At 51.4% G+C, this 12,447-nt stretch overlaps 1 protein-coding gene across 1 annotated transcript in view; it reads left to right on the top strand.

Annotated features, from left to right (window-relative positions):
* IFT172 (intraflagellar transport 172) overlaps positions 1–12,447 on the top strand; it is a 33,173-nt gene that overhangs the window by 19,245 nt on the left and 1,481 nt on the right. The window contains exons 19-43 of the mRNA XM_011234734.3: positions 533–617; positions 919–1,011; positions 1,496–1,573; positions 1,799–2,047; positions 2,228–2,306; positions 2,514–2,634; positions 2,811–2,955; positions 3,475–3,564; positions 4,153–4,250; positions 4,426–4,561; positions 4,646–4,762; positions 5,081–5,223; positions 6,100–6,193; positions 6,306–6,370; positions 6,551–6,731; positions 6,977–7,086; positions 7,201–7,330; positions 9,599–9,697; positions 9,870–9,979; positions 10,108–10,171; positions 10,286–10,372; positions 10,670–10,786; positions 11,344–11,454; positions 11,630–11,749; positions 12,265–12,360. Of these exons, the coding sequence (XP_011233036.1) occupies positions 533–617; positions 919–1,011; positions 1,496–1,573; positions 1,799–2,047; positions 2,228–2,306; positions 2,514–2,634; positions 2,811–2,955; positions 3,475–3,564; positions 4,153–4,250; positions 4,426–4,561; positions 4,646–4,762; positions 5,081–5,223; positions 6,100–6,193; positions 6,306–6,370; positions 6,551–6,731; positions 6,977–7,086; positions 7,201–7,330; positions 9,599–9,697; positions 9,870–9,979; positions 10,108–10,171; positions 10,286–10,372; positions 10,670–10,786; positions 11,344–11,454; positions 11,630–11,749; positions 12,265–12,360 (2,818 nt within the window). The remainder of the gene's footprint in view (positions 1–532; positions 618–918; positions 1,012–1,495; positions 1,574–1,798; positions 2,048–2,227; positions 2,307–2,513; positions 2,635–2,810; positions 2,956–3,474; positions 3,565–4,152; positions 4,251–4,425; positions 4,562–4,645; positions 4,763–5,080; positions 5,224–6,099; positions 6,194–6,305; positions 6,371–6,550; positions 6,732–6,976; positions 7,087–7,200; positions 7,331–9,598; positions 9,698–9,869; positions 9,980–10,107; positions 10,172–10,285; positions 10,373–10,669; positions 10,787–11,343; positions 11,455–11,629; positions 11,750–12,264; positions 12,361–12,447) is intronic.

Genomic DNA, 12,447 nt, shown 5'->3' on the forward strand with positions numbered 1-12,447 from the left:
GTGTCCTAAGGCCCTACAGTATTTGGCGTCTGCTTCCTTCGGATACCGGGTAACTACCTGCTGTTAGTCTCCAGCCACGCTGGCGTCCTTTGGGCCCTTTGAGCATCTCAAACTCACTCCTGCCTTGGCACCTTACTCGCTGTATCCCCTCTGCGTGCAATAATTTTCCCCCATCTTGTGGGACTGACTTTTTCTCGTATTTAGGTCTTGGCTCAAATGTCAGCTCCTCAGACAGGCCTTCTCTGACTACCAGCTTCACTAATCCCCTCCGTTACTGTCCATATGTACGATCACACTATTTTATTTTACTTTTCATTCTCTGAAATGCCTTTTTACTTACTAATTATTCATTTCCACTAGAAAGTAAGTTCCCCTGAAAGCAAGGCCCTCACCTGTCTTATCCCCTTGTGTCTCTAGTGGCAAAAACGGTGCCTGGCACATAACCAATGCTCAGGATATATGTCCCGAGCCAGTGGATTTGGGATGGTTCTGTAGTAACACTGCTGTTACTGTGATTGCTTCCACACTATAGGTGCTTTTCTGCTTTGGGCCATGTAGCAAAAGCTCGATTCCTGCATGAGACCAATGAGATTGCAGATCAAGTGTCTCGGGAATATGCAAGTATTATCCTCCTGAATTATTCAGTCTCTCAAGCTGAGATTTCTCTTCACGCTCAGCCCCATGATCCTGGCTTTACAGCCATGGCTCGCGCGCTCCATTCTGCCCACCCCGCCTCCACCCTCCAGTCGGACCACTCTGGAACTGTTTGCCAGACCTCCTCCTCTAAGCCCCATGAAATCTTCCAGCGTTCCAATCTTTGAGCTTCCTCGTCTCTGTGGCCTTCCTGTCTAAGCTCATATAGACTGAATGGCTCCTGCAGCACCGACAGAATAACCAGAACCTTCTTCCTCCCCACAGGGTGGAGAAGGAACAGACTTTTATCAGGTCCGAGCACGCCTAGCCATGCTGGAGAAGAACTACAAGCTGGCTGAAATGATCTTCTTGGAACAGGTGATGGGAGCAGAGGGACCAAATAGAAGGAGGGGAACAGGGGGTGGGGAGGGGGAGTGAGGCCAACCGAGGGGAAGAGAGAGCAATGGGAGAGAGCTTTTAGAAAGGTTTATGCAGTTAACTTCCCCCCTTACTTCCTCCTCTTCGTTAGTCCTGACAGTCCCGTCTTTCATAAACTGTCTGCTGTCTCCCCCTGTACTCCAGAGCCTGACTTGGAGGCTCTTGCTCACACAGGCAGACCCAGGTTTGTGGGGCCTGAGGCTTACACAATTTGAGGAGCCCTCTTTTTAAGAAAAAAATGCCTTGGAAGGGGCCTACGCAAATAGAGTGCCCTGAGGCTTAAGCTTCTTTTACTTTCATCAGAAATCCACCACTGCTTGTGCATAAGTAAGGGTGAGACTTTCAGTCCACATGAGGACAGCCTGCTGATGCCTGATCCTCCTCTGTCTTGGTGTCTCTCTTTCCTCCGCCTGGGTTCCCCTAGAATGCTGTTGAGGAGGCCATGGACATGTACCAGGAGCTGCACCGCTGGGATGAGTGTATCGCAGTGGCTCAGGCCAAGGTACCACCAGTTCTGTCTTCTCCACGGTGCTCACAGCTCCGTTCCACCGATGTCGGAAACCTCCTCTTACCGAGGGGGCTCCAAAAACTGGAACAGGGTTGGGGCTGGGAGTTAGGACGCTGGTGCCCGGGAGGATTTCCATTGTTACAGTGGGATTGGAGAAGCTTGGAAGCAGCAGGGCAGGAAGAAGGGATGTGATTTCTCTTGCCTCTGTTGCGTGTCCAGGGGCACCCAGCCCTAGAGAAGCTGCGCCGGGGTTACTACCAGTGGCTGATGGACACACAGCAAGAGGAGCGAGCCGGTGAGCTACAGGAGAGCCAGGGGGATGGACAAGCGGCCGTCAGCCTCTACCTCAAAGCTGGGCTCCCTGCCAAAGCTGCTCGACTGGTGCTGGCCCGGGAGGAACTGCTAGCCAACACGGAGCTGGTAGAACACATCACCGCAGCCCTTATCAAGGGGGAGCTCTATGAAAGGGTATGGCTGGCTTCCCATTCCTGTCCCTCTTCTCCAGGACTCAGCGCCCCCTCCTACCCCCAAGAGTCCTGGAGTGCACAGCCCCCTGGGACTGGTGGCTGAGTCTCCTCCTTTGGGCGCTGATACTTGATTCTTTGTGTAGTAGGGCTATCGTTGTAGTCATGTGGTATGTGTCAACAGGCTGGTGATCTCTTCGAGAAGATTCGAAACCCACAGCGGGCCCTGGAGTGCTACTGTAAAGGCAACGCGTTCATGAAAGGTACTACCACCGACAGCCCAGCCTCCCCTGGTAGAGTCTTGCCCGAATAGTCCCCCCACACCTATTTTGTGCATCTGTTCAGGTTGACCAGCCCGGTTCCCCATTCCCCCACTTCTCACCTATTTTCCACACCCCATTTCCCTGTCTTACTTTTCCTGAGTCCCATCCCTGGAAGTCTTAGCGGAGTGCCCTCTCGGTCTCTGGCAGCGGTGGAGCTGGCTCGATTGGCATTCCCAGTGGAAGTGGTGAAACTGGAAGAGGCGTGGGGGGATCATCTGGTGCAGCAGAGGCAGCTTGATGCAGCCATTAATCACTACATCGAAGCCAGGTAGAGGAGTGCAGAGGGGATCGGGCAGGAGGTCCAAGGTGATGGGGCAAGTAAGGGCACCAAGGCCTACGAGAGAGATGGCAAGATGTAGATTGGAGTAGGCTCGAGGTGTCTCTGCCCCTCTGTCTGTCTGCCTCCTGCCTCATACATACGGATATCCTTCCCCACTCTGCCAGGTGCTCCATCAAGGCGATTGAAGCTGCCCTGGGCGCCCGCCAGTGGAAGAAAGCAATTTATATATTAGATCTCCAGGACCGGAACACCGCGTCCAAATACTATCCCCTCGTGGCCCAGCACTATGCCTCTCTGCAGGAGTATGAGGTGAGGAAAGTCCCTTCTGGAGCCGGAGGCACTGCAGTACAGGGTACCAAGAAGACAACCCAGGACAGGAAGTGAGGGCCACCTCACCAAACCCTTCTTTCTGGGTCCCGGCAGCACCAGCCACCCTGAGTGAGAAGAAAGCAGTTTACTTCCCTTATTTCATTCCAGCGTGACACAGACCCCTCTCCCAGATCTATAAAGCGGGTCTCCAGCTCTCTTCCCACGTAACTCCAGCAGAGCCCCAATATAGCCTTGCCTTGTGTTGCAGAAATGCAACATCCTTTTAAACTGCCATTGTGTTGTCCCCATTCTGGTTTGAGCTGGTGGGGTTTTTTTTGTTTTGGTTTTTTTTTTCCCAAAACAGTGGAAGATGTGAGACACCATAGCCCTCTTTTCTTCTCCGTTGCAGACTAATGGTCTCCCCTGCTCTCCTCCACCCCCACTGAGGTTTGTTCTTCCCCCTGCAGGCTGCTTTAACTCTTGCTCTCGGCCTTTTGTATCTACCTCTGTCAACCACAGATTGCTGAGAAGCTGTACCTGAAGGGAGACCGGACAAAGGATGCCATAGACATGTACACTCAGGCTGGCCGCTGGGAGCAAGCCCACAAGGTAGAGAGCGGGGTGGAGTTCTTCAGAGAATTCCACCTCTCTGGGGGCGTTGCCACTTTCCTTGGGCTTCTGATCTCCCCCCTTCACTGGGTTCCTTGAAAGCCGAGAAAGAGTACCAAGATAAAAAAGTCTGGAGAACTTTGATCCCTAGCCACAGGGAAAGGCAAGGATGAAGAGGCCCTTGTTCCCAAATCTGTAATTCTGAAGCAAGCAGAGGGCTTGGGAGCTGGGGAGTCCCAACTACCCCTCCCCAAGCTGTAGTCACAGTGGCGCCTTCGTTCCCTGCCTGCGCCCAGAACGGTGGGTACGGTGCGAGCATGGGAGGGGGAACGGATACCCCAGCACAGGGCATCTCTGGTCTTTCTGCCTGAGCACAATATAGTTCTGATTTTGCTCCTTACGGACTTGGAATTCCCTGGACTGACCAGGAAAGCAGCAGCACGCAAACTCCTGTGGTTGTTGGGAAGGTTCAGAGTTGCTGAGAAAACAGGTCTCCCCCGAGTCCCGCTTCCGGGCCGCCGTGCATGTCCCCCTGCTTCCCTCAGAAACTGGCTTGGGAGGCTACCCTGGCTGTGTGTGTCTGCGCAGCTGGCGATGAAGTGCATGAGACCAGAAGACGTGTCGGTGGTGTACATCACCCAGGCTCAGGAGATGGAGAAGCAGGGCAAGTACCGTGAGGCGGAAAGGTGAGCCACGGCCCCAGAGGAGGAGTGGAGGGAGATGAGGCATCAGGGCTGCCGGGAGGGTTGTATCTGAGGATATGTGCGGTCTGCCTAGAAGGCAGTGACGGCATCTCTCAGGAATGACTCTGGTGGCGGGAATCTGGGTCTAGGAGGCCCCGGATGTATCTCCCATCCCCAGGCTCTATGTGACGGTGGAAGAGCCTGATCTTGCCATCACCATGTTCAAAAAGCACAAGCTATATGATGATATGATCCGCCTGGTAGGGAAGCACCACCCAGATCTCCTCAGTGACACACACCTACACCTGGGCAAGGTGAGCCCTTCTCCTGTCTCAGCCGTCTCTTCCCCAAACAGGCTCCGTGTCCCCCTCTCTCCATCCTGACCCACCCTTCCCCAGGAGCTGGAGGCTGAAGGCCGACTGCAGGAGGCTGAGTATCACTACCTCAAGGCTCAGGAGTGGAAGGCGACAGTGAACATGTACCGGTCCAGTGGGCTTTGGGAGGAGGCCTACCGGGTAAGGAGTCCAGGTCACACCGGGGATACGTCCGTCCCTCTTTCTCACTCTCAAGTGACTCATTCTGAACTGGTTGTGGGTATCTTTGAAAAATGTCCACACCGATGGGCAAAATTTCACATACAATATGAAGGGTTTCTGAACTACCTGAGGTCCATCCTTGGACCCTAAGCTGGTTAACAGACCCCGACACTTAGCCCTCTCCCTGTTCTAGTAGAAGGATCTGACCCTTGTCAAAGCCGAAGTCAGGTCAGACGGGAGAAGGGAGCAGCCATGTGCCCCTGTGTGAGAGGATTGCCAAATGGCTTTGCTTCACAGGTGGCCAAGGCTCACGGGGGAGCCAACGCCCACAAACACGTGGCCTATCTGTGGGCGAAGAGCCTGGGAGGAGAGTCTGCAGTTAGACTGCTTAATAAGCTGGGACTCCTGGAAGCTGCCATTGACCACGCTGCTGACAACTGGTGAGGCCCTAAGGCTTCTCTCCACTGGCCCCGTGACAGACAGAGCCTCTATATAGACAAGGAAAATTGCTGTATAGCTGAGAAGTGTTTCTAAAAACTGAGACAAGAGTGAAGAAATCCTTGGAAGAACTTGATGGAGAGGCAAGAATGAATCAGTAGCTCTGCCCCTATTCTGCTCAGAACAGTGTTTAATGTTTAGCTGTTCTAAGGAAAAGATGGATAGAGATCAGCTTTTTTTCTTCTTTTTTTAAAAGACCTTCTTTTGAAGTCATCTCTGTACCCAGCTTGGGGCTTGAACTCACAACCCTGAGATCAAGAGTCACTCACTCTACCTACTGAGCCAGCCAGGTGCCCCAGAGAGAACAGCTTTTAAAGCTAAGGTGCACTAAGCCTGCAACTTCTGAGTAATGGAAGTGTGATGCTGTTAAATGCAAAACGAGCTTTTCTTCAGCAAATGTTACAAAGACCAGTAATAACCCTGCATCGAGTCAGATTGCTGAGGGCAGTCTTACTGGTTTTGAGAGACCGTTTTTCTGCTAGTGTAGATGGGGCTCAGGAGGAGGTGGTGGAGAACCGGGAACCCTTGCTCCCCAGGCCGAGTAGTGCTGTGAGGCTCACTGCGGACCCCGGCCTCGTGCCCATCCCACTCCTTCACATCCACTGGTCGCAGGAAGCACAGGCTTTCCCCAGTGTCCCCAATCCCCGTCTTCCTTTACATGTCTGTGTGCTTCTGTGTCACTTCATATGGTTTGTCTTCTTAATCTGTCCTTTTTCCTCCCTGTCTTTGCCCTTTCTGTTTTCTCTTGCCCTGTTTCTCCTCGTCTTATAAAACGAAAGCACTGAGTAGGCAGACCTTATCTACACCTTCCATTTCAGCTCGTTTGAATTTGCTTTTGAACTCTCTCGGCTGGCCCTCAAGCACAAAACCCCTGAGATTCATCTCCGATACGCCATGTACCTGGAGGATGAGGTACGGATGTGATCCTTCTCCATTGCTTTTGACCTTGACCTCCTCTAGGCTCATGGCTGTCATGATGGCAGTCTGATGCTTATTGTGTGCAGCTGCCCTTCTGTCCCCATAGGGTAAATTTGAAGAGGCTGAAGCTGAATTCATCAGGGCTGGTAAACCCAAGGAAGCAGTCCTCATGTGAGTTACCTATAAATTCCTTACTCCCGTCCTCCCAAGCACAGCCCCAGGACGTGGCATGGTCACCTTCACCTGCACCTAGTACCAATCAATCTACCTCCTCTGACATGGCTGTTTGCCTCCCACTGTTGAGGCCTCAGTCTTGTACTTAGCATCTCCTGTGTCCTCATCTGGGAGCAGGTTTGTCCATAACCAGGATTGGGAGGCAGCTCAGCGTGTGGCCGAGGCCCACGATCCTGACAGCGTTGCCGAGGTCCTCGTGGGGCAGGCCCGGGGGGCCTTGGAGGAGAAGGACTTTCAGAAAGCAGAAGGGCTGCTGCTTCGGGCCCAGAGACCGGGCCTGGCCCTCAACTATTATAAGGTAGGGCACTGGATTCAGGGCCATGAGGGGAGGGTGAGAGGGTATGAGAACCCACAGAGCACTACACTAACCCCTGCTCCTGGGAAAGATCCAGGGAGTTAGCACTGGGGAGGAGGAAGGAGGCAAGAAGCAGAAGGGAGGTCCAAGGACCTAGGGATCAGTGGCCCATAGTACATAGCACCTGCGTGGCAGTGGGAAGCTGTCATGCCTGCCTCTGCCTTCCTCATACCTGGAAATCTGAGCAGGAGGCTGGATTATGGAGTGATGCGCTGCGGATCTGCAAGGACTATGTCCCGGGCCAGCTGGAGGCTCTGCAGGAAGAGTACGAGCGGGAGGCTACCAAGAAGGGGGCCAGGTATGAAGCCAGGAGGCAGCGAGTGTCGGCAGGGCTGGAGGGTGGGTCACAAGTATGCACAGGATAGGCCATGCTGCCCATCCTGTTCCTGGTCACGTGTGCGCTCATCTTCAGGGGCATGGAGGGACTAGTGGACCAAGCTCGACAGTGGGAGCAGGCTGGAGAGTACAGCCGTGCAGTCGACTGCTACCTCAAGGTGCGGGACTCAGGCAGCAGCAGCCTGGTGGAAAAGTGCTGGATGAAGGTGAGGCCTACTACACCCTTCCTGGCCCTCCACTTCCCGGACCGCCCTCACACCCAGCATTCCTCCTCAGACATTCCTTTTTCCTCCTGTGCCTCTCGTTTTCACTCAGGCAGCAGGTATCTGCTGAGTGCTTGCTAGATGCTAGAGCCAGAATCTCTGAAGGCTTTGATAAAAGGGGATCTAAGGCAGAACCCTAACAGCCAGAAATTGGAAGTTAGGCCAGTGTGGCTCAACTAATTGTGTATCTCAGTGAAAACTAAAGGATGTGATTTGAGGTGGAGTTCAGAGAAGGGTGAGATCTCTGTGGGCTGGAGGGGTCAGGGAGGCTTTGTGAAGGAGGAGGTAGACTTGGGACCAGAGCTGGATGGACAAATCCAGAGCCCACAGCTGGGGCCACATGGAGCCCATGAAGAAAGCAGAGGCTCCTCCTCTACGCAGGAGCTCCTAAAAAGAAGCATCTAGCAGATTAGCCAAGCCAGTGTTTCATCAGTTCCTTAACATACATATAATCACATTTTAGTATCTTAGAAATTGGGTTGCATGTAAAGTTTTAAATGATGTATCTGGGGCACCTGGGTGATGACGCAGTCGGTTAAACGTCTGACTCTTGATTTCGGCTCGGGTCCTGATCTCAAGGTCGTGAGATCAAGTTCCGCATTAGGCTCCGTGCTCGGCATGGAATCTGCTTGGGATTCTCTCCCCTTCTCCCTCTGCCCCTCCCAACTCGCGCTCTCTCTCTCTTTGAAAAAAATAATAATAATAAATAAATAAGGCATCTTTGATTCAGAGAAATACGGTATTAGGAGTTGTGAGGGGGAGGGAGATTGATCAGCTCCCTAAATAAAATGTTGGTGCAGTGATGCCCCTGCAGAATTCCCCTCGGGTTTCAGAGGCCTTGTAATTCAGTAGAGCCCTAGTAGCTGGGGGAAGGAAGCAGAAAGAAGGACTGATGGTTATGCAAATTTAGCAAATTTAATCAGCAAGTGTTTATGACGCATCTGCTGTGTTTTACTCTGGAGCATGGTTTATTGAGTCTGTCCAGGACTATACCTTCTTCAGATTAGTCAACTTCCCAGATGGGGCACTTTAAGCTGTGAAGGGTTTGGCAGGTCAAGAAAGTGAGGCAAGAATAGGTGGGGGAGAGACCAGGAGGATTTAGCATAGACTGTAGCTAAAATGGACCATGTATGTGGAAATTAAAATCCAGTGAGGATGTCAACATCACAGTGGAAAGAGTAAATTTGTAGAATGCTCAGGTTTGTAGAATTACTGAGTTTTAGGGTTGGAAGGTGTCTCCGAGGTCATCTAGACCAGCACTGTACAATAGAAATAGACTGCAAATCACAAAGTTAGGTCACACATGTAAGTTTAAAAATTTCCTGGTAACTGCATTCAAATAAGTAGAAAGAAACACAAGAAAATAATTATATTTTACCTAATCAAATATATCAAAACTCATTTCAACATGTAATCAACATTTTATTGGTTGATTTTTTTTAAAGATTTTATCTGAGCAAGAGTGAGAGAGCACACACATGCACTCACAAGTGGAGGGAGGGGAAGCACAGAGGAAGAGGGAGGAGCAGACTCCCCACTGAGCACTGACTGGGGAGGGGGGCTCAGGGCTGGATCCCAGGATCCTACGATCAGGACCTGAGCCAAAGGCAGATGCTTAACTGACTGAGCCACCCAGATGCCCCTTATTGATTGATTGTTATTGATACTACTTATTTCTCAATTTATTGAGATATTTTACATTCCTTCTTTTGTACTAAGTCTGTGAAACCCAGTGTGTATTTAAGCTGAGAGCACATCTCAGCTGGGACTAGCTGCATGTGATTGGTGGCTTCTGTTCTGGATGGTACAAATCTAGACCAAACGTCACTCTTACAGGTGAAGAAACAGGTGCAGAAACGCCCAACACAAATAGCTGCAGAATGCCTTCTTTCTCTACATCACACTACCAAGATTCTGTCTGTGACAAAGAACTTGAGCAACCAGTTTGTCCGAGGGGGGCAGGACCAAACACAATGACCTCAGACAGCAGAGCAAGTGTCTGACAGAAGAGCTGAGAGGAATGGATAGGCCCACCGATGGTCATTTCAAGGCTCTGAGGGACCACGAGGCAGGCCTTGCCCAGGAGGGTAGAAAGTGAAGGAGAGTGCAAGAGAGAAAGTTGGCAACTGAAGGGAAAAAACAGACAAGGCTGAGGACGTGCAGTGGTATGTGTGTCTCCTACCCATTGTCATCTTCTGTTCCGCCACTCAGGCAGCTGAACTCGCCATCAAGTTTCTGCCTCCCCAACGCAGTCTGGAAGTAGTTCGGGCTGTGGGACCCCAGCTGATTGGAATTGGAAAGCACAATGCAGTAAGTAGAGTGCTGGGACTGCAAAGAAATAGATTCCATGGAGAGGGGTGGAACAGTGCCATCTACACCCAGGAGGGCATGTGAGGTGGGCTTCCTGGCAGGTGTGACCAGGAGTTAGTTCTTTGGTAATAGGGGAGAGATGGTCTCCAGGCTCTGATTTCCCGCTGTGCAGGCTGCAGAGCTCTACCTGAACCTGGATCTAGTCAAGGAAGCCATCGATGCTTTCATTGAGGGTGAGGAGTGGAACAAGGCTAAGCGTGTGGCCAAGGAATTAGATCCCCGGTAAGCTCCTGACCCCTTCTCTCCAGGAAATTCTCTTACTTCCTTCTATAAAGAGAAGGAGGAAGTTCTCAGGAGAAAGTTGTGCATCCCGGGACAGTGCAGTGCTAAATCTCTGCACATCTTCACAGGTATGAAGACTACGTGGACCAGCATTATAAAGAGTTCCTCAAGAACCAGGGCAAAGTGGACTCGGTGAGACTTGCAGAGTTAGCAAGAGGCAGAACGCATGGAGCCTCAAGGGATTCTCCCTCCTCTCCCCGCTCATATCATCTCTGTCCTAACTCTGTCTTTTCCACTGACCCATAGCTGGTGGGTGTGGATGTGGTGGCTGCTTTGGACCTGTATGTGGAGCAGGGCCAGTGGGACAAGTGCATTGAAACGGCTACCAAGCAGGTACTGACTGCTCTCTTCCTCCCATCCTAGCTCCTTTGGACATTTTCCCTTGGCTCCCCTTTGCCCCAGAGCTGTATCTCTCTTACTTCCTCCAAAGCCCAATCCCAGAGATCCCTCACCAGCATAAGAGATCAGTTTTCCACCCTTTTGAAACTGGAGTCAGAGGCCTAGCTGGGCCTGACTTGCATTGGCCTTTGCCTCCTAAACAAATCCATGGCCTCAAGTTACCACCCCACCCTCACTGCCTGGTCTTACTGATCCCAACCTCCCCATGCTTTTCCTCCATCCCTGGGACAGAACTACAAGATTCTGCACAAGTATGTGGCTTTGTATGCGACTCACCTGATCCGAGAGGGTGGCTACGGCCAAGCACTAGCCCTGTATGTGCAGCACGGAGCCCCTGCTAACCCACAGGTACCCGCTTGCTCCTTGGGGTGACTGTTTCCCAAGGAAATTCTTACCTTCTACTCAAGAACCACCCATCCCCTCAGCAACTGTCTTCTCAAAAGATCCTTTTAGAGAGCGTCATGCCCAGAGACCCCCACCAGCGTCTTCTGAAATGTACAGCCTCTCAAGATTTACCATTTGAGGAAACATGCAGCAACCTCCCCCTGCTCTTAGCTAACACAGGGCACGGTCTTTCAGAGATGAATCCTGCTCACACTTCTAGGGCCTTACTAACCTTCTTCAGAGACTAAACACTATCTGAGCACCCCAGCTCCCTGGAGATCACCCATTAATGCTGTGACTGCATTTGCATTCGCACAGCTGTCCACACGCAGACCACCAACTGTAAGAAAGTTATTTTCTTACTCTTCTTTCTCTTCCTGAAAATGATCAACACTTTCTCCATCATTGTCCCCTAGCTCCTCCACACTCATGCTTACAGCCTGTTTCCTCTTTGGCCCCACATACACTCTCTCTTCTAGTTACCTCTTCTCACTCAGCTCTCCTTTCCCCACTACCCCTAGAACTTCAACATCTACAAAAGGATCTTCACGGACATGGTGAGCTCACCCGGGACCAATAGTGCTGAGGCCTATCACAACTGGGCTGATCTTCGGGACGTGCTCTTTAACTTGGTGAGGAAGTCGGGTCCATGACAGAGTGACAGGGCTACCCCACCTGTCCCTGTCCTCCTGTCTTCAGGCACATAAACATTTACCTTCAGACAGGTTGCACCTTTGTCCAGATGGCCATGAGCTCTCGGGCACTCCTCCAATCCCTGACCCACGCTGTGCTCTTTTCCTGCTCTAGTGTGAAAACCTGGTGAGGTCCAGTGAGGCAAACTCTCCAGCCCATGAGGAGTTTGAGACGATGCTGCTGATTGCTCATTACTATGCCACTCGCTCGGCCGCCCAGAGTGTCAAACAGCTGGTGAGATGTGGGGGAGGAGCATTCAGCCTTAGGACACGTCTTCCAATGTATGAAGTTGAATGAATTCAAGTTCGATTCTCAAGCTTGATCCACTTCTTTCCTAGCCTCTCTTCTATTAGACAAATCTTTAACCCTCCCTGAGGTGGTTTTCTTCCTGGACTCCTCCACTGACCTTCTTAGGGCCCTCTGCCCACATAGCTCCAGCCTCATTATACTTAAACATTCAAATCCCACAACTTCTGTATTCATCTCTTACAATATACACACCCCTTTGGCTTATTTGTGATTGCATATTGTAACTTTACTGTGTGTACTTGAATGATAGAAATAATCTAGGCCTCGTTCTCTTGTGCAAATGAAAAAGATTAGCTAAGACCTACAGCTGCTTGAGATCCAGAGTGACGTAATACGGATTACTGGTTTTCTGGTTCTGTGGCTGCCTGAGTTATAAAATCACTGGTCTGGTAGCTCAGTCGCTAGTGCCAGGATCATAATGCTTTGACTTTAACCTATAGGAAACTGTGGCTGCCAGGCTTTCTGTTTCGCTCTTACGCCACACCCAGCTCCTGCCTGCAGACAAGGCCTTCTATGAAGCAGGCACTGCTGCCAAGGTGAGCTGGGACAAGGAAGGGTGTGGCCAAGGACACAGGGAAATCAAAAGTTGGAAGGCAGAATATCCTGTCTGCTCAGGTGGAGCA

Source organism: Ailuropoda melanoleuca, chromosome 4 (assembly GCF_002007445.2).
Source record: "Ailuropoda melanoleuca isolate Jingjing chromosome 4, ASM200744v2, whole genome shotgun sequence".
NCBI classification, from domain to species: Eukaryota; Metazoa; Chordata; class Mammalia; order Carnivora; family Ursidae; genus Ailuropoda; species Ailuropoda melanoleuca.